At 31.1% G+C, this 20,096-nt stretch overlaps 2 protein-coding genes across 3 annotated transcripts; one reads left to right on the plus strand and one right to left on the minus strand.

Annotated features, from left to right (window-relative positions):
* The first annotated feature begins 9,900 nt into the window (after window positions 1–9,900).
* LOC118035188 (zinc finger CCCH domain-containing protein 66) lies at window positions 9,901–13,234 on the plus strand. Of its 2 annotated transcripts, none has more exons than XM_035040703.2 (2): window positions 9,901–10,171; window positions 10,668–13,234. In XM_035040703.2, exon 2 carries the CDS (start codon window positions 10,711–10,713, stop codon window positions 12,820–12,822), a length of 2,112 nt encoding a protein of 703 aa, XP_034896594.1. In that variant the 5' UTR covers window positions 9,901–10,171; window positions 10,668–10,710; the 3' UTR covers window positions 12,823–13,234. The 2 variants fall into 2 exon arrangements, with proteins under 2 accessions (XP_034896594.1, XP_034896595.1); XM_035040704.2 differs by having other exon boundaries at window positions 10,719–13,234.
* A 4,685-nt stretch (window positions 13,235–17,919) lies between these two features.
* LOC118035187 (uncharacterized) lies at window positions 17,920–19,785 on the minus strand. The gene is made up of 2 exons (XM_035040702.2): window positions 18,597–19,785; window positions 17,920–18,455 (listed from the first exon to the last, which is right to left on the minus strand). The coding sequence occupies exons 1-2, from the start codon at window positions 19,567–19,569 to the stop codon at window positions 18,097–18,099; spliced, it is 1,332 nt and encodes a 443-aa protein (XP_034896593.1). The 5' UTR covers window positions 19,570–19,785; the 3' UTR covers window positions 17,920–18,096.
* Between the last annotated feature and the right edge of the window lie 311 nt (window positions 19,786–20,096).

A 20,096-nucleotide genomic window follows, 5' to 3' on the forward strand; every position in this document is an offset into this window, starting at 1 on the left:
GAATGAACAGAAAAGGCTTGGCATCATTTATAAATTATCAGAAAAACTTTCCTCCCTTCCTCCTGGAGGATTCAAAGCTCGGAAGATTTATCCCCATTTGAAGATCGCAGGCTTGCAGCAGGGTGAGTTCAGACTCACTCACCATCATGTAGAGCTGGCCTGTCTAGAACAAAGACAAGCAGGCCCAAACTAATTGGAAGTATTATATTTGAAAGCTCCTGTTTGCCTTTGTTTTCTCTGCTAGATAGTTGAAAGCGTTACAACCTATAGCTCACTGTATCAACATCCAAAACCCTAACGGTGTTAGGAGAGTCCAGAGCGCACTGCCACCTTAATGGGGGCAGCGTGACAAGCTCCCTTTGTCTGCATGTTTTTTTTTTTTTTTTTTTTTTTCCACTCCCGAAATTTTGTGTTATGTGATGGGTTTTGGGTTCTCAGTGATCACTTCTTCCGTATTTCGTGAATATTTATTTATGCAGCAGTGCCCATTACCTTTTTCCACCCTTCCGCTATTAAAGTTGATTTATGCATCGTGACGTGTATTTTCCACTTTGAAATGCCCATTGCAGACAAAAAATAAACAATACAAGAAGAAGAAGAAGAAGAAGAAGAAGAAGAAGGATCTGGAATCACACTGTAAATTGATTGACAGGTTGACAATGGAACGAGGTGGGATGAGCCATTATTATGACGTGTACACTGATTTAAATATATTTTTTTATTAAATAAAATAAATAATGCTAATGACATGTATTTGTTCAATATATTATGAGATAATTTTTATTTAATATTAGTTTATAGCTAACATTGCTTCTCCTTGTCATCTAGTTTTGAAATATGCAGTCGCTAATGAGCTCATAGTGCGTATGATAATAAAGTGCAGAGTATTTTTTAAAATTATATTTTTTATATATATTTTGTATTAACACATTAAATTATCATAAAAAAATTAAAAAACATGAATTTAATATTTTTTTTTGGATAAAAAATAATTTAAAAACACTTTAAAAAACAAAAACAAACACCCTTCTAATTCAAGTTAAAATAAACGACAGGAACAATTCAAATGCATTCTCATGGTTTTTCTCTTTTGGAAAATTAGTGTTCGTCCGTTACAAATTCTGAGTAATTTCTTCTTCTTGTTTCTTTTATAATTTCTGAGTAATTTCTCTTAAATCTAATCCGGAAAGCTGGATTATGGGTTAGTTGGATTAACGTAATTAACCCATACTTTAAAAAATTATATATATATATATATATATATATATATATATTAAAATGATGTTGTGGGTCAGTAAGTCAATGCGTCAACGTGCCTAGCTAGCTAGGCTGAATTTAATAACTATAATTATATATTTATAATTTTATACACATAAATCTCACATGTTATGATGATACTAAATGGAAACTGAGGTTTGATTAAATATTAATAGGAAGACTCGGTGAAGGACGTGTTTAACAAGCTTTTTACAGATTGTTTTAAGTATTTTTAAACTTTTAATTCAAGGAAAAAATATAAGTATATCGATTCAAAATATAATTTTTTTAAATAAAAAATTGTTACAGTTAATCAAAATTTTAAAATTTGAGCCTTTTAAATTATAAATTCTAAATTAAACTACATTTCTTCTTTAAAAAAAACATTGATTTGAATTATTATTTTTTTACCAAACATATTTTAAGGCCGTTTTAGTGTGTGTTTAGTAGTATGGATGTTATTGCTTTTTAAAAATGTTTTTCACTAAGAAAAGCATGTCAATAATATTTTTTTATTTTTAAAAATTATTTTTAAGATCAAGCACATTAAAATGATTTTAAAACATCATAAATATATTATTTAAAAAAAATTAAAAATATTTTTAAAATGCATGCCAAACAAGCTTTAATATACTATTATAATGAAAAGTATCAAATCCTTGATTTTGTTTGGACAGAAGACTATCTATCGATGCTGTAACCACCAATGGAGAGGAGGGTTTGGTAAGAAAATTCTAAAATGAGCATTCTCCGTCGTCATCCTGCCTGTGCTTGTGGCCCAGTGGACTGTGGGTTTTGGTAGAAGCTAGCTTCTTGGAGTTTTCCGTCCACGGAACCCCGGGAGAAAAAGTCCGAGGCGGCTGGCTAAAAAAGTTACCAAGTAACAGTGAGGCAGAATAGCCATTCAAAACCTGCAGCGTGGCAAAGCCAAACTGATGTACTTTTCTGACTTTTCAGCTGCATGCCAAGGACCATCCTGATTGGTGAACTAAGCAGTGATGTCATATTTATATTAAAGCTCACCTTTTAATTCCGTTCGACCCATCAATCTCTGTTTCTTCATCCCTCTTTTCTCATGTTTATTTTTATATTTTAAGAATATTTTTTTAAAAAATATATATTTATATTATATTTTTTTAAATTAATATTTTTTTGTATTTTCAGAGGTAAAAAATTATAAAAATATTATTTTAATATATTTTTAAATAAAAATTATTTTTAAAAATAACCATTATAAGACTCTCAATACTTTTATATTATATAATTATACAAGACTATCATTTTGCATGAGTTTTAATTCTAGCTTTTTTTTATAACTTTTAAACTTTAACTTTGCATTTTCACTTGGTTATATTTGTAATTGTTGTCTAATTATATTTTCTTTTTAAATAATAATATTAATTTATATTTTTTATGTTTTATATTATTTTAATATGCTGATAATAAAAATAATTTAAAAAACTTGAAAAATCAATATTTATTACACTGCAGACATGTTTTGGCTACAAATACTATGGCATATTCATCGCTTAAATTTAGAATTTTCCTCTCCCAAGTCTTAAACATCTGTGCTTTAACTTTTAAGTACTTGGCTGTAGTAATGTAATTCTATTTTCAAAATTGATCTTCCACTTAGAACATATAATTAGGATGCCTCGTCTACTTAGAACATCGAAGGGTTTTTTTTTTTTATTTTTTATTCATGAACCTTGGATCGTATGATGGAGATATAGGGTTTAATGGTAATTTGCTCGGTTTTGAACATAATAACATCAACCACCAAAGTCGGGAATTTTATTAATGTGCCTGTGATTAGGATGTTTGATAGCATATCATTGTTTTTTAAAATATTTTTTATTTTAAAAATATATTAAAATAATATTTTTTTATTTTTAAAAAATTATTTTTAATATGATATAAAAAATAATTCTTTCTAAAAATATTATTTAAACACAAGAACAAACTAAATAATATTTTGTATCGTACAGCTGTGCAGTGTGTGTATTGTTTTGGGCAGTTAAGAGTGTTTTTTCAGGAAAAAAATGACAAAATTTATTTTAACTCGGCCATTTTAGCGGCGCATTGACATATTTTTATTTATTTTTTATTTTAAAAGTATTTTAAAAAAAAATTAATTTTTTTTATTTGTTTCTTTACTTTAACATTTTTTTGATTTTTTTATATTATTTTGATATGCTAATATTAGAATTAATTTTTTAAAAAATAAAAAAACATTATTTTAATATATTTTTAAATAAAAATACTTTAAAAAATAATTATTATTACACTTATAATTAAACCTGTATCCTGAAATGGGATGACGATAATATACTGGATTTCAAAGACGAGCTATGCATTAATTTACAGGAAGTGCAATGTATATTATTTTTTCTCTTTTCCTAAAACAAAAGTCTACATTAAGTCGTCGGAAAGAGTAACAATGTCGTGACAGGTTTCCCTCCTCCGGCCAATTGTCATCCAGAGCATGGGGAAAGGATGAATAAATTTAAAAGCAACTATTCTTAAAGTTTTTGGTTAAAAATATAATACCAGTAAGTTTTTAAAATATTTTTGAACCAATTTAAAATTATAAAAAAATTAATTTTAAATAAAAACAATTCAAAATTTATCCAATTTTTATTTGGAATGCAGTACCTAACAAGAACACCCCCAAGTCTTCTCTCCTGCGGATATGCAAAAATCTCTTTTCTCCGTTCTTGTTCAACAAAGTTCATGAGTGTTTATACATACCCATTACTCTTGTATGAAAAAAGAGAGCAAGATCCGTACCAGCGGTTGAAGGGACTTGTTCCCTTTCGCTGCATCCTAGGTTCAAACCTCACCGTGCATACTTGTCACCCCCGTGGTACCTTACATGCTCATTGAGTTTGCAGGATGTTCAGTGAGCCGTGGGATTAGTCGTGGTGTGCGCAAGCTGGCCCGGACACCCACGTAAATCAAAAAAAAAAAAGAAAAAAAAAGAGAGAGAGCAAGATCCCATTTGCAACTTGTAAAGCTAAAAGGAGCAACAATGAACAAAATAAATTATAATTTAGAAATAATGGTGGTTGATATAGTTTTTTGTGATGTTTTATCACAACAATAAATGTATTTTACCCTTGCTAAATTAAAAGAGAGCCTAGTAATTTGAAATGTATATATGTAGAATTAGGCACCGATTGGAAGGAAGTTTCAAACGTGTTTCTTGTAAAAAAATGATTTTTCTTGTTTTAAATTAAATTTTTTTAGTTTTTTAAATTATTTTGATGTGTTGTTGTTAAAAATAAATAAAAAATATATTTTTTAATATTTTTACATAAAAAAAACTTTTTAAAACAAGGAATAACACATTCTTAAAAATACATTATTATTGCTGTTTAAAGACCATAAAAAAAGTCTCCCTGCTAGTCATCGCCGCCATGCTCCTATTCAATTGACCATAGTAATAGCCGGATAGGTGACGAATAAATACATGTTCTAAAAGACTAAAACAACTTTTTTACACTTAACATAAAAGCAACTTTTCCACTCCACAAGTGAAAACGACATGATCAAAGCTCTTTCTGACCCACTTGCGGTCCTGATCACCATATCTTTCATGCAATCTTCGATGTCGTTTATGTTCTTGTGGGGTCGTTTTTTGAAGCACGCCATGGATTTTTCATCAACCTTGACATATTCAATTAATCATAGTCAAATTGGGGTTTCATGTCCACGCCTTTTTCTTCGTGGTTTTACATCATGTTTTTTAACTTTTATTTTAAAAATATTATTTTAATGTATTGATATAAAAAAAAAAAATAAAAAATATTATTTTTAATAAATTTTAAAAAATCCACTCAGCCGTTTCCTCATTTGAACATTCAAAGATGTCGAGTCGTACATGGACGAGGATGGGGCATTAAGAGAAAGGGAGGGCATCCTAGTTACTAGCTAGCATAGCATATATAGGAGGAGGCTACTAATTACGAGGAAATTCACATAAAAAAAAGTTGGCATTAAAGTAGAGACATTGTGCTTATCCAATTGTAAGGAAATATCCCGTCGGTTTTTGTCATGGGGCTAATGACTAATCCCTTCTTTTTTGGGTTGAAATATAACAATCCATTTCTAACCAAATTTTTTTAATTAAAAGTAAAGATGATGCTGATATCTGTGCTTTAAGAAACAGTTTATTATTTATTTCAATAGTATAGTTGTTATATTATCCCTGATCATTTTCTTTTTACTTTTGCTTCAAGAGTAGAAAAATCTTTTCACATGATGTGAATATTTTTTGAGAATTGAATGGGGTTATTTTAGTAATTCTACTTCTAAATGCATGATAAAATAACAAATGTAGCCCTAGAATAAAATAATTCAAAGCTTTTTTTATAAGGATGTTTTTGTATTTTCATGTTTGGTCAAACAATGAAATTACAACATTACCCACGCCATTCTAATTTTTTAGCCATGAATTCATGGGCTTTGTAGTAATTTCCTCATGGTTTTGATTGCGATTGTTGATTGGTCTTGGGGTATTTTTATTTTTGTGCAATTAAAAATATCAAAAAAGTTGTTATCTTGTTCAAAACATTTACCAGAATGTTAGCCGCTCTGCCAACTTCTAGTGGCGCGTGCGGCTAACTCCAGTAGTTGTGCTGGCATTTCCGTCGCATCATTAGATTTGTCTCGACATCCTTTACTTATCTGGATGATACGTGCATAGTGATTTGGTGCAGTTTGGCCAAAAATGTCTTTTTTATCCTTTTTTTTCCTTCTCCTTCTTCTTGGATTTGTGTGCATGCCATGTAAAAAATTAAATCAGCCCTTCAATTGATTTTTTTCTTTTGATTCAGTCCCTCTTCTCTTATTTGCATTTCTTTTTATTTATATTGATTGTTTCTAAATGGATTTTATTTTTTATTTCATCCCTGGTCCTTTGAATTTTGTTTTCAAATTTGGTGTTCATTATTTGAATTGTTATTTATTTTGTTTAGAATTATTTTCTTGATTGATTTTATTTTTTATAGTTTCACCCCGATAAAATTATTGTGTCGGATTTAGTCATGTTTCTTTTAGTTGCTATTTTTAAACCATTTTCTTAATAGATTAGTTTTTTACAATCTTATCTCTAAATATTTAATTTCATTTGATTTTTATGTCAGATTTAGTCATGACTCTTTTAATTGTTATTTTTTTGTTTCAATTTCATCCCTCGATGTCTAATCCAGTCTTGATCATTCTCTCAATTTTTTTGGGATAATTTTGGTTTTTTTTTTTCAAATCATCTTTATTTGGTTTTTTCCTATCAAATTTTAAGCTCGTTTTTTTTTCTACTTATTTTCCTTTGCAAGTGTTTTTATTAGTAGTTTTTACAACGATTCCATCATTTAAAATTAAATTGAGTGACAATTAAGTTTTTTAATTAAACTCGGATCCATAATTTAATAAGTTACAAGTTTTTCAGATTAGACGAGATTTGGAAGGTTCGCCTGAGATTGCTTTGTTTTTCTTCTATTTTAAAAGCTGATGTTTTCTTTTTCTTCTTCTTTTGAAGTTCGACTTTTTCTGTTATGCTTTTCCTTTGGTTAGGTTAGCATTATGTTCTTTAGTAATCCAGATATGCTCGAGTGTGGTTTTTTATATCGTTTTGTCATTGTTTTTTTGGTTACTTTATTTTATTTTTGTTGTGTTTTTTTTTTATATTATTTAAATTACCACTTCAACTATTAACTTTGGACTTAAATTTTTTTTTTTTATACCTGTCATTTTTTTTCACATAGTTTTTTTTTTTTCATTCCAACGGCGAAAAAGAGCAGGCAACATGTAATTACACAACTAAACATGGTATTTTTACATACCAGCATTGTTTATTTTTGTATTTAAAATCGTGTATATATATATATATTATAAAATTACATTTAGTTTAAAAAAATCATTAATTTAATATTTTTTATATAATTTTAATGTGCTAATAGATTTTTTTAATATATATATATATATATATATATTTTTTTTTTAAAAAAAAAAAAAAAACTTTGAAGAAACTTGTAATCATTGCTCACATCACACCAGACATGTTATTAGTATAAAGTTGATGGTGAATTAACAGTACTTGTCATCTGTGTGCAATTTGTTGGGTTCTTTTAAAGATTTTAATTTTTTTTCTCTATATCCATGTAACTGTTGTAATGATGATGGTGAATCTCTTATCTTAGCAGTGTTTGTGGATTCTTTGATTTGTTAACAAGATTAAGAGGAAATGTTGATTGAAAATGGGCACTCCTATGTCATGCCGTGCCAGGAGTCTCACAGCCCCTACCATGACAGATTTTGATTGCACAGTTTAATTATCGAGGATGAACAAAGGAGCCAGTGTTCCCTGTGTCTCGGACCAAGATAAGCATTATATATTAGTCCTGAATATTTTTCAATGTTTTTTTTAATACAATATCCTACAAAAAAATTTATTTAATGTAAAATATTTTATAATCAACCTAAAATTAATTCATTTATTAAAATATAATTTTAGCTCATGAAATCCCGTGATATATTTTATGAATAATAATTCTCTAGTATGACTATTTCAACTATCATGATTATAATTTTATCATCACCACCATCACATTGTCATTGCCCTGATGCAATCACCATTACCCCACCGCAGTAGGTATCACTAGAACTATTATTATATTTTTCAAATAATTATTTAACAAACATTGTAATTTTTTTTTCATGTGATTTATTTGATTGATAATTCTCATCTATAAAAAAGATTACGAGAAAAGTGTATAAATGTTAGATGACTGCACCTTTCAAATAAATTAATAAAATAGTTGGGACAAGATAGAATAAGAAATTAAAATAAATTTGGGTTTGATGATGGTATACAAGCATTATGTTTGATTGATGAGGGACACATAATAAATTATGAAAAAGTTGTATTGTCATATTGATATTGCAATGTTTGAAATAATAAATAAAAATAATTATTTTTACTTTAATTTTTAATAATAAATATTTTTTTTACTAACTTTAAATAATAATATCTCCACTAGTCAAAATCAAAATTATGTTAGGAAACGATTTGTAATTACTGCTAAAAAGATAATTCATTTTTAAGAAGATAATATATATATATATATATATATATATATATTAAATTATTCATCTAAATATTTAAAATAATAAATTAACTAATTAAACCAATGTCATGTCAAATAAAATTTCTGAACCAATACAAAGTTAAAATCTAACATAGTTAAAAATAAGAGATGACAATTCATCATAGATGCATATTTTTTTGTTATTATATAGTCTTCACTTCTTTATTATTAAATATAATTTTTCCCAGAACGTGATCAATTTTTAATTCTCTATATATATATATATATATATGTTTTAATTACAATATTAAGTTTTCAAAATGATATTTTATTTTTCTTTCTCAATGTTAAAAAACACACTTATTGAGTAAAAAACTTTCTTCTTATAGTTTTCAATAAAAATCACTCCTTGCTTAATTAATTTTATTTAATTTATAAAAAAATAATTAACTCTGATACATTCACTTTTTTAATTTTTACAAATTACTTAATTATATAAAATAAGTTATTATGTATTTTGAGCAATTTATTTTTTCACATTGATTTAATGAAATGAAACAAACAAGCTTTTAATATAATTACATTATTAAGAAATATTTTAAAAATCTAAACACTGACACATACTTTCGTGCATGTGATAAAACTTATTTAAAAATCTATAAAATAAAAATAAAAAAATTATAAAATGCTCAAAGGGATATTTATAAAAATAAAATTCAATTTGTTTGGGCCTTCGTTTTTGTTTTTCTATGTCACTCCTCAGAAAGATGAAAAATTATCTAAAAGCCCAATTATTTCCGTCGCTCTCTGCCACACATTACCTCAAAGTTACATTTTGAAACAGACGACAGAGCTTTCTAGAAAACATCGAAGCGCTTGTTACATGTACACCATAGGAGAGCGATTGGATTTTTTTAAAATTTTTATTTTTTTAAAAAAATTAAATAAATATTTTTTTATTTTAATATAATGATATTAAAAATAATAGGAAAATATTACATTCTAAAAAAAACCACCGTACGTTCGTCTATACCTTCAAGAATTCATTCCTCAGTGGCGCATTTTCATTACACTTAAAAAAACAATATCCAGCTCAAATTAACAGCTCGTTCACTCTATAGAAAAAACAGCTAATCATCGCAGCTTTATGCACTCGCTTTCACCAATACAACTAACTTGTTTTATAATCTTACATCACAGGTAGTGAGTTTAGTGTAGTTAAGCAACGAATAGGATTAAAATCATCTCGACGGTGCAGGTACGTCCACGTCATCCAAAAGAGGCCAAAAACGCGTTAAGCGTGACAATCCGGAATCTCGATACGGTCACCTCTGGGTGAGGGCAGTTTCTATCGGGTTCTCAACACGTGGCAACCTAACAATCGATACGGTTAGATATTAAGAACCTCGTGGCCCCTACCTTCCACTCACACATAAAATTTCATTTGCATTTGCATTTGCATTTGCATCTACATCTGCATCTGCATCTGCATCTGCATTTGCATTTGCATCTGCATTTCATTTTCCTTAGAGGGAAACATAAAAAATAAATAAAAAAAAGTAGGAGTAAAAAAATATAGGAGGAGCCATAGAAGAAGCAGAGGGTGGTTTCAAAGACTCAGACCTTTTGACCTAAACAAAAGCGCCCATTAAAAGAGAGAAGCCAAAAGGTCTCTCTTTCCTTCTTTATTGAGGTTTTTGGGCTTTGTGAAGTTCAATAAAAGGAGAGAGGTTAATTAACTTGAAAAGAAAACCCAGAAGAAAGCAGCTCAGGGTTTAGTTCAGTTCTTACATTCAAGCTCTCATATTCTTACATTTGAAGCCAAGGTATGTACTTTCTTATGCTTGTTATGATTCGATGATGGGTTTTGTTTGCCTTGGTGGGTTTTTGACAATACTAGGTTTGTTCGAAAATGTAGGTAAAAGAGTGGGATTCGAGCTGTGGGGGTGTTTAGTTTGATATTTATTGAAATTATGCTAGAAAAAATTGTTGAATTGTTTTCTATTATTAGAAACCAGGAAGGAGGGTGTGTTAGATGGTGCTGTTGTTTTTGTTTGGATTTTAACTAATTTCTCTCTGTTTTTTTTTCCCGCTTCTTGAAAATTTTCTTTTATGATTGTTACTGTTTTTATTTGATGGCACAAAAATTTCAGAAATGTTTTTTAATGGATGTTTTGTTTATAATTTGGTGGAATTTATTCCTTACCAAAATTTTCTGTCACTTGTTGTCTCTCTCCCTCTCCTTGTGTGTAATGGAAAACAACCTAAAAACCTGTGCTTGTAAAATGTTTTTGAAGGCTTTATTTGTTTACAATTCTGTAGAAAAGAAAGACTTTGTGGAGGCTCTAAAGAGAGAGACTTTTCGATGTGCAGTGGTTCAAAGAGGAAACCAACACATACTGGTTTTAACATGGAGAATGAATTTCAAAAGCAAGACGGGGTTTGCTGTGATTTCTCTCTTTTGCTCGAGTTGTCTGCCTCGAATGATTTGACCGGGTTTAAGAGAGCAATTGAAGAGGAGGGACATGATATTGATGAGCCAGGTTTGTGGTATGGAAGGAGAATTGGCTCGAAAAAGATGGGGTTCGAGGAGAGGACACCCCTCATGATTGCTGCCTTGTACGGAAGCAAAGATGTGTTGAATTATATCCTGGAAACAGGTCATGTAGATGTCAACAGAGGTTATGGTTCTGATGGGGCCACAGCGCTTCACTGTGCTGCTGCCGGTGGCTCTTCTTCTGCTCCTGAGGTTGCCAGGCTCTTGCTTGATGCCTCTGCTGATCCTAGTTCCGTTGATGCCAATGGAAATCACCCTGGTGACTTGATTGCCCCTGTTGTTGAGTCTGGTTCTAATTCAACGAGAAAGAGCCTGGAGATCATGTTAAAGGGTGGCAGTAGTGGTGAAGAATCATGTGTTTTGGCTTATCAAATTGTTAACGAGATGGATGGGCTGGAACAGCAAGAAATTTCAACGCCAAGGGTTTCAAAAGATGGGCACGAGAAGAAAGAGTATCCTATTGATCTGACACTTCCTGATATTAAGAATGGGATATATGGGACTGACGAGTTTAGAATGTATACATTTAAGGTCAAGCCTTGCTCAAGGGCTTACTCTCATGACTGGACAGAGTGCCCATTTGTGCACCCTGGAGAGAATGCTAGGCGTCGTGACCCCAGGAAATACCACTATAGCTGTGTTCCATGTCCTGAGTTTCGAAAGGGGTCTTGCAGGCAGGGTGATGCCTGTGAATATGCACATGGTATATTTGAGTGTTGGCTTCATCCTGCCCAGTATAGAACTCGTCTCTGTAAAGATGAGACAGGTTGCGCTAGGAGGGTGTGTTTCTTTGCTCACAAGCCTGAAGAGCTGCGCCCCCTGTATGCCTCTACAGGTTCGGCAGTGCCTTCTCCTAGATCCTACTCAGCAAATTGTTCAACTTTGGACATGAGTTCTATAAGCCCACTTTCCCTTGGTTCTCCATCTGGCTTGATACCATCCACATCAACCCCACCGACTCCATCCGGGTCCTCTTCACCTATAGGTGGATGGACAAACCAGTCTAATGTGGCGCCCCCTGCACTGCAGCTTCCTGGTAGCAGGTTGAAATCTGCATTGTGTGCTCGAGATATGGATTTAGACATGGAATTGCTTGGGCTTGAAAGTCACCGTCGAAGGCAGCAGTTTATGGATGAGATTTCTGGTCTTTCATCCCCCTCCAGCTGGAACAATGGTCTGTCCACTGCCCCAGCTTTTGCTGCCTCTGGTGATCGCTCTGGGGAGTTGAATAGGCTTGGAGGAGTGAGGCCTACTAACCTTGAAGATATTTTTGGATCCCTCGATCCTTCAATTTTGCCTCAGATGCAGGGACTTTCACTGGATGCTGCAGTAGCTCAATTGCAGCCTCCAACAGGGATGCAGATGCGCCAGAACATCAACCAGCAGCTTCGGTCCAGCTATCCCACCAGCTTCTCATCATCTCCTGTGAGAAGATCACCATCTTTTGGAGTCGATCATTCTGGAGGGGCGGCAGCAGCAGTTTTGAGTTCAAGGTCTGCTGCCTTTGCAAAGCGTAGCCAGAGCTTTGTGGAACGAAGTGCTTTGAATCGTCATACTGGGTTTTCTTCACCATCATCTTCAGCAAACGTAATGCCTTCTAACCTTTCTGACTGGGGTTCTCCTGATGGAAAATTAGATTGGGGTATCCAGGGAGAAGAGCTCAATAAACTCCGGAAGTCCGCATCTTTTGGTTTTCGAAGCAATGGCAGCAGTTTTTCTACAGCTGCTGCCTCAGTGCCAGCAACTGTTGATGAGCAGGATGTTTCATGGGTACAGTCCCTGGTGAAGGATACACCTGCAAAATCTGGGCCATTGGGTTTTGAGGAGCAGCAGCAATGTCATCTTAACATTGGAGGCTCAGAGACGCTTCCGGCTTGGGTGGAGCAGCTGTACATGGAGCAGAAGCCACTGGTGGCTTAGAAGCAAATATCAGCCCCAGTCTGGCCCATAATTCATCATTTAACTACTTATTTGTCTTGCCATTTTTTGAATTTTTATTAGTTTTGATCACATCTAGGAGTAAGAAACTGGAGAATGGACGAAAGGAAAAAAATAGAAATTAAAACCGAGGAAGAGAACAAAGATATCTGTGGCAGGACTAAATGTTTCTGCTCATGGATATCTTATATTCGTAAGAAACAATAGATTCTTTTTCACTCGCATATAGAAGTGGGAAGCATCATCTTGTGCTGGCGAGAGTAGAGGCGGTGGCCTCGGGGATTTCATTTCACCCATGGCCTGATTTCATTTTAGCTCTTGGGTTGTATACATCATATGTACTAAAAACTGTTACAGTAATTACATAATAAAACATGTATCAGAATTCAATGGATCCTTTATCTTTCTGCTTGTTGTATACGCCCGCATCTCATCCTGTCTCTGTTCTGATATGTTAACGAGCTCTTCTTATCCTTGATGCGCCATGAATCAACCTCCTGTTCAGTAGACGAGAAGCCATATTCTCCCAAGTTGCATTGGAGGTCTCTATCCATGGCCTATTGCAGGAGAAGAAAGTAGATGCTGGTAGCCAACGACTCTACATCAAACTAGAGGTTGAAAAGAAGGAAAACGGACGTTAAAATCCAGGACTGTATCTACGGATGATGCTAGCTCCCAGTAGTGATGCCATTTCTTTCTTCCTTCTTTCGTGTTTTGTCAATGGTGTCCCACCTATCACTCTTTTTTGAGTACTACACTTCACTTTCGGCAAGGAAAAGATGGGATTCATTGATTCCATAATTCTCAAGTTGGGGAGATTGTTGAGCACTGATGAAAAGGCAGTCTAGTTATCATTACTCGCTTTGTATCTTCAAAACACCTTTTAAAGTAGTGGTGCACTCGAAGAGAGAAAAAGGAAGAGAGGATGCTTTGGTGCTCCAACCCTACCTCTTCGTTTCATATCCTGCTCGCGCAAGAAGCCAAAATCCTACTGCTGCACACTGAAACCTACTTCTCCCTCTGGTGACGCTGCCTGAATTGCTCGACTCATGAGAATAATTTACCTGCTTAACTTATTTTATTGGGATTTGATATATATTTTAATTCGAGGGACAAAACATTCTTCCTTGTTTGCTGCTGGGGTCAAGTATGACCTCACCACGCATTGTTTCTCAAGAGAAAAAAAGAAAAAAAAAAAAGAAGCTTGGAATGGACCTAGTCAAGTGGATTTAGCGTTGATTGCAATTAAGATATTGCTCGGCTATAAACTAATAAAACAGGTGAAGACAGAGAGATAAGCTTCGGGGGGTGACAAAGTGCATGCAAAGTCTTAAAACACACATCATTAGCTTGTAATCCAAGTCATCGTTTTGGATTCTTTTGAGTAAAGAAAAAAGAAAAGCCAAATCTCGGAATCTTAATTCGGCGGTAGAAAGCATTAAAATTTAAGCTTGATTCGCAGCTTCCAGTTATTTTTTTAAATAATTTTTTATATTAAAATACATATTAATAATATTTTTTACTTTAAAAAAATTATTTTTAATATCACTACATCAAAATAATTTAAAAATACTAAAAATATATTAATTTAAAATTAATAAAAAAATTAAAAAAATTAATTTTTTTTAAAAATATTTTTAAAATACAAAAATAAACAAGCCACTTGGCATGCCGTGCCCTACAACCTAACTAGTACAGTTGGTATTCGCACTGTCAATAATTTGATTTATCCCTCAATTATCATCAGATTGTTATTTGGATTCCAGAAAAAGAAAAAGAAAATCTTGGCTGGATCCCACATTATACTGTGCCCACTTTACTCCCATGGTCGAAAATTAATCTATAAGAAAATAAAAAAAAGGAATTGAAATCTTCAACCAAATCAATACATGAATATTTTAAGGTGAGATTTACAAAAAAATAATAAGAATCAAGATATGAATTTTCATTTCTAGTTTTTATTTGATAGCTGTTACATGCTCTATCACCGATCAGGTTAAATTCTTTTTAAAATAATAAAAGATACATAGACGATAATAGTGTTTTAAAAGAATAAGAAAAATCGATAATATAAAAAATATACTTTAAATATTTTTAAAACGTCTTAACGATCTTATTTAATAATAATAATAAAATAAAAATGGAATAGCCTAATAAAGATAAAAATAAAATAAATTCAAAGCTCAATTATCAACAAAGCAAACATTAAAAGATAAACTTAAAAACATCAATTTTTTTTTAAAAAAAAAAAAAATCAACTTGGTTTAGCATACCAAACCTGAGGATGATCGTGAGATAGGGATAACCATGCACAAAAGAAATTGAATGAAATAATGGAAGTCAACTCTTAAGCAAACTAAATGATAAAACTAAAAAAAAAAAATTAAAAAAACAAACATAAAAAAAAACATGAGTCAGTCCGAGTTAACTCAATTAACCCAATACCCGAGATTTGAGATCGGGATAGCCCCATAAAAAAAAAAAGAGAACAATCATGAAGCTCAAGGCTCAGTAATCCAATGTCGAATAATAAAATTAAAAAAATTAATTTTAAAAAAAAATCCAAAAAAAACCAAAGTTAAATCGAACTAGTCCTCAAAATGTGTAACTCGGGTTATGAGATCGGGATCACCCTATCAAAGGCAAATATGAAAAAATCACAAAGTAAAATTTCTAATTATGAAAAAAATAGAAATTAAAACAAATATCAACTTTGGTATAAAAACTAAATGAAAAAAATAATAATAAGGGGCTAGATTGAAAAATAAATAAAGAGAAGAATAAAAAGCATGAAAATAGCAATAAAAACAATGAGGATAGAAATTGGATACAAAAATTACATAAAATAAAATGTTGAGGGACAGAATTGAAAAAAAAAATAAAGAAAATAAAAAAAGACAAAAATAACAATAAAAAAATAAGAATATTGGATAAAAAAATAAAATGTTCGAAGATGAAACTTTTTTTAAAAATAAAATGCATAAAAAAATATATATAATAATCAAAATAATTATGAACAAAATTAATATAAATACAATCTCACATGACACACAACCTTTTTACAAGGGTTACGGTGACATTTAAAGTGAGAAGAGATTAAAAAAAAAAAGGAAAAGAAAACGAATTCACTTAAGCCTAATCTCTTCACACGCACATTAACAATGGTGAAAAGGATGGCGTGACACTTCAAACATTATTATTCATGGTGATGTTTGATAGAAAGAAAGTGCGCCACACGCCAATCAATTTTATTTATTTTTTAATTAGATATATATTTGTTAATAGACTAAATTACTCTCATTCAAATTAATTATAATTGAAAAAAATATGATGAAAATACTAGAATGCCCTTTAATGTTAGTTTCATTGCTACAATCTATTTGTTAACAGACTAAATTACTTTGTTTGATAATTGGCAAAACGATCATTTCATTGCTACAATTTACAATAACATGTCTTGATGCATAGTTAAATGTTGAGCTGTATTAATATTTTTTTAATTAAACTCTAGTATTATATTTTAAAATTATTTTAATTATAATAATTGAAGAAATGACTTAATAGATGGAAAACAGTTAAAATTCATATATTTTAATCATCAATTACTTGGATGGTACAGATCATGATCTTATATATATATATATAAGATCATGATCTGTACCATCCAAGTAATTGATGATTAAAGTCCATGTACCTTCTTAAGTGTTAATTGAGTCCTGTACCAAACCAATTGATTCAATGTAAGCTTTTACTAGTGATTTTGTTGACCGTCTTCAGTAGATTCTACATTGTTCTAGTTGTTGACCGTCTTCAGCAGATTCTACATTGTTCTAGTACTAGTACTGTTTGTTTTTATATTTTAAAATAAATTATTTTTTTTTATTTTTTATTTTAAATTAATTTTTTTTTATTTTTAAATCATTTTAACATACTAATTTTAAAAATATATATTATTTTAATATATTTCTAATTAAAAAATATTTTAAAAAACAACCATAACCATATTTTCAAATAGATAATAATTACATATAAACTTTAACCGCGTTGACTTGTTTGTTATTTTTTCTTTCTAATTTTTATTTCATAAAGTATTTATTAAAATTACCAAAAAAATCTATTAGAAATTTTGTCAAGAGTATTTAACAAATTAATTTGCTATTGAAATCCAATTAACACTTGCTTGGAATACGAGGACAATATTTATCATTAACCCATAAAAGTTCTCTCTTTCAAAGGACTAACATCATTCTAAAGTTTTTTAAAAAATGAATGACAAATATTAATAAAAAAAATTTCTTTAAAAAAATCAATTATTTTATATACCAATTAAAATAAACATTTCATATCAATAACACTTTAAAACATGAAACTATAATTTCATACCAATTAAAACTAAAAAATGTGTATTTTATAATGTTAAAACTGAAATTTGTGACAAAAACAACATGCTATGGTTTAAATGTTTTTCCTAAAGAGTTACTCAAACGTGAGGGTTAATTGAGCAAATACTTGAGGGTCTAAATAAGAAAATTTTTAAAAATTTATTTGAGAATGTGGTTGTGATTGTGGTTGTTTTTTGAAATGTTTTTCGTATCAAAATGCATTAAAATAATATTTTTTATTATTTTTAAAGAATTATTTTTAAAATTAGCATATTAAAATAATTTAAAACATAAAAAAATTAATTTTTTTTTAAAAATAACCACGTTTTCAAAAGCTCTTCCGGTGACCTAATATACAAAATTGGATGATAGTTGGGGACAATTTGTCCGTTGTCCTAAACTTGCAGGGACATGATGCTTTATGCTTCGGCTGGCTGCCTACACATGAGCTCAAAGGGGCATTTTGATATTTTAGTTTAGAGTGTTTTTTAAAGTAATTTTTATTTTAAAATATATTAAAATAATATTTTTATTTTTTAAATTTTATTTTTAACATTAATACAAAATAATAATTAAAAACACTAAATTTTTTTAATTTGAAACATAAAAAAATTCAAATTTTAAAACATAAAAAATTTGTTCAAACAAGACCAAAGTGTTTAACAAGACAGCAGACAAAAAGAAAAAAAGACAACTCTTTTCCAGTAACAAATTATTTACTAGTATCAAAGTAGTCCAACATCTTTGGGGAGTTTGAATTTAAATTCTGCTGCTGAGAGACTCGAAAGGTAGAGATTAGATTCTGAGTTTCTTGTGATAATATAATTTACAAAAAGTATAATCTTACTAGTTGGTTTTTTTTTCATGGCAAGAGTCAAGCAAGTTGATCTACAAGCTCCTGTAACAACTGATCCAAGATTTGCAACCCAAAATCTGCACTGATTTCTTCAAAATCTTCTTCGAATTTACACATATTTTTGTGTGCATTCAAATTTGTCTCGACCACTTGAGTTTCTGTCAGCTTGCAAACTTCATCCCACATGTTTAAGTAGTCATGATTATGGCAAACTTTCTTCCTTGACGCTGGACAAGGTTCTTCAGTTTCATTGGAGTTTCGGTTGTCGAAGATCAAGTCACCATCACTGCGTTGTGACAAGTGTTTGTGATTTTGATTCTCAAGTTGGGGGGATAATTTCCTCCTCGAATTAGACTCCCCTGACTTTGAATCTTCCTCTGTTACATAAACAAAAAGAAGCAAGATTTTTAGAACACAATACACACAGCTCCTGATATGAAAAGAAGAAAGGAAAATGAAACCAACTACTAATTGTGCCTGAAGGTGTAAAATTTGAGCTGAACTGAGGAGAATGACACCTGATTTAGTAACTTCTGGATCAACGATGAATTGATCAAAATCAAGAACAGAAACAGGGCTGGAATCCTGTGAGCTGAACTCTGCTTCCTCATTTTTGAATGCACATCCTTTTGTTTTCTTGTTTCTCCTCCTTAATTCTGCTCCAATGCCAGAGACTTCCTTATGATACAGCCATTTATTTTCCAAGTAAACTGTTTCACTGCCCTTTAGACTCATGTGAGCGGGTGAATCCTCAATTTTGCCACCATTGCCAACTTCTTGAGCAGGCTTATGATCTTCTAATATTCTGTTACTCAACTCTGACTCCTTTAAAACTTTCAAAACCATCTTGTTGATTTTCTCTTCACTTTCTCTCTTCTCTGCTTCTACTGCTTTCTCTCTTCTGTTTTCCTTCCTTTTACATTTTTCTCTTCTTTTCTCCTTCAATTCTCCAGAACGCACTTCACATTTCCTCTCTTTAGATCTAACTTTCTTGCTTTCACTTCCAATATTCTCAAAGCTAAGAACAAAGTATTCCTTATTTTCTACCTCAAGAAAAGTTGGCATCTCCCGAAACGACAATGTACTCTTAACCCTTCTATGCTGCCCTTGCATCCGATCGCTTTCACCTCTGAACTCCACAGAATTCATCGACCGACTTCTTGATATCGAGTTAGCACTGACTTTCATATCAACTGAACTCGTTTCTGGGAAAGACTCCAATCCCATTAGCCTAGCCACGACACCAGGAGTAGCAGCAGTGGTCTCAAGTTTCTCATTTGACTTGATGAGTTCTTGGTGTCTACCATCACAAAGTATTGAACTTGTTTCAGTGATTTGGTCAGATGGGTGTGTAGGGAGGCTGCGAGAGCATAGAATTCGACGTAGAAGACCTGTAAGGCAACTAGCAGTGGCACTTTTTGAAGTGCACATATTTGGATCAAAAGAAGAAGTGGAGGAAGCTGAGAAAGAAGGAGACGGTAACAGTTTCATCTTCCCCCCCAAAAAGGTAGTAGTAAATTGAAGTAGTGTTTAAGAGTGAGAATTGGTGATGGGGTTTGTGGGATTTCAACTTTGCCAAAAGGAAAACTGGAGTTTAACAAAGAAAAAGGGAGGAGTTGAAAAGAAAAGGAGAGGTTTGAATATATTTCTTTTTTAGATAGAGAAAAGAAGGAAACATGGAAACGAAGAGAAGGAAAGCAGGGACAGGGACAGGAGGCGGGCTTTAGATTTGAACGTGAACACTTTGGGGTCTTTTGTAATTCTAAAACGTTTAAATAAAAATTTTGAAAAAATAACATAAATTAAAAAATGTATTTAAAAAACAACAAAATCTAAACACAATGGTAATAGCAATTAAAAACTACCGCTATTGTATATAAACGATGAATAACAATTATTTTAAAAGTTATTTTTTATTTAAATTAATTGACAATTTAATTTTTTTATAAAGATTCAAAAATAATAAATGTGATTCAAGATCTAATAATCAATAAATAATAGATAATTATGAATCTATC

The sequence above is a fragment of the Populus alba genome, chromosome 9, assembly GCF_005239225.2.
Source record: "Populus alba chromosome 9, ASM523922v2, whole genome shotgun sequence".
NCBI lineage: Eukaryota > Viridiplantae > Streptophyta > Magnoliopsida > Malpighiales > Salicaceae > Populus > Populus alba.

Coding starts and splice junctions, on each gene's coding strand:
- LOC118035188 (XM_035040703.2), top strand. CDS start 10,711: ATGTGCAGTGGTTCAAAGAGGAAACCAACACATACTGGTTTTAACATG.
- LOC118035187 (XM_035040702.2), bottom strand. CDS start 19,569: ATGAAACTGTTACCGTCTCCTTCTTTCTCAGCTTCCTCCACTTCTTCT. Junction 18,456..18,596: donor TCCAGAAGTTACTAAATCAG/GTGTCATTCTCC, acceptor TTTATGTAACAG/AGGAAGATTCAAAGTCAGGG.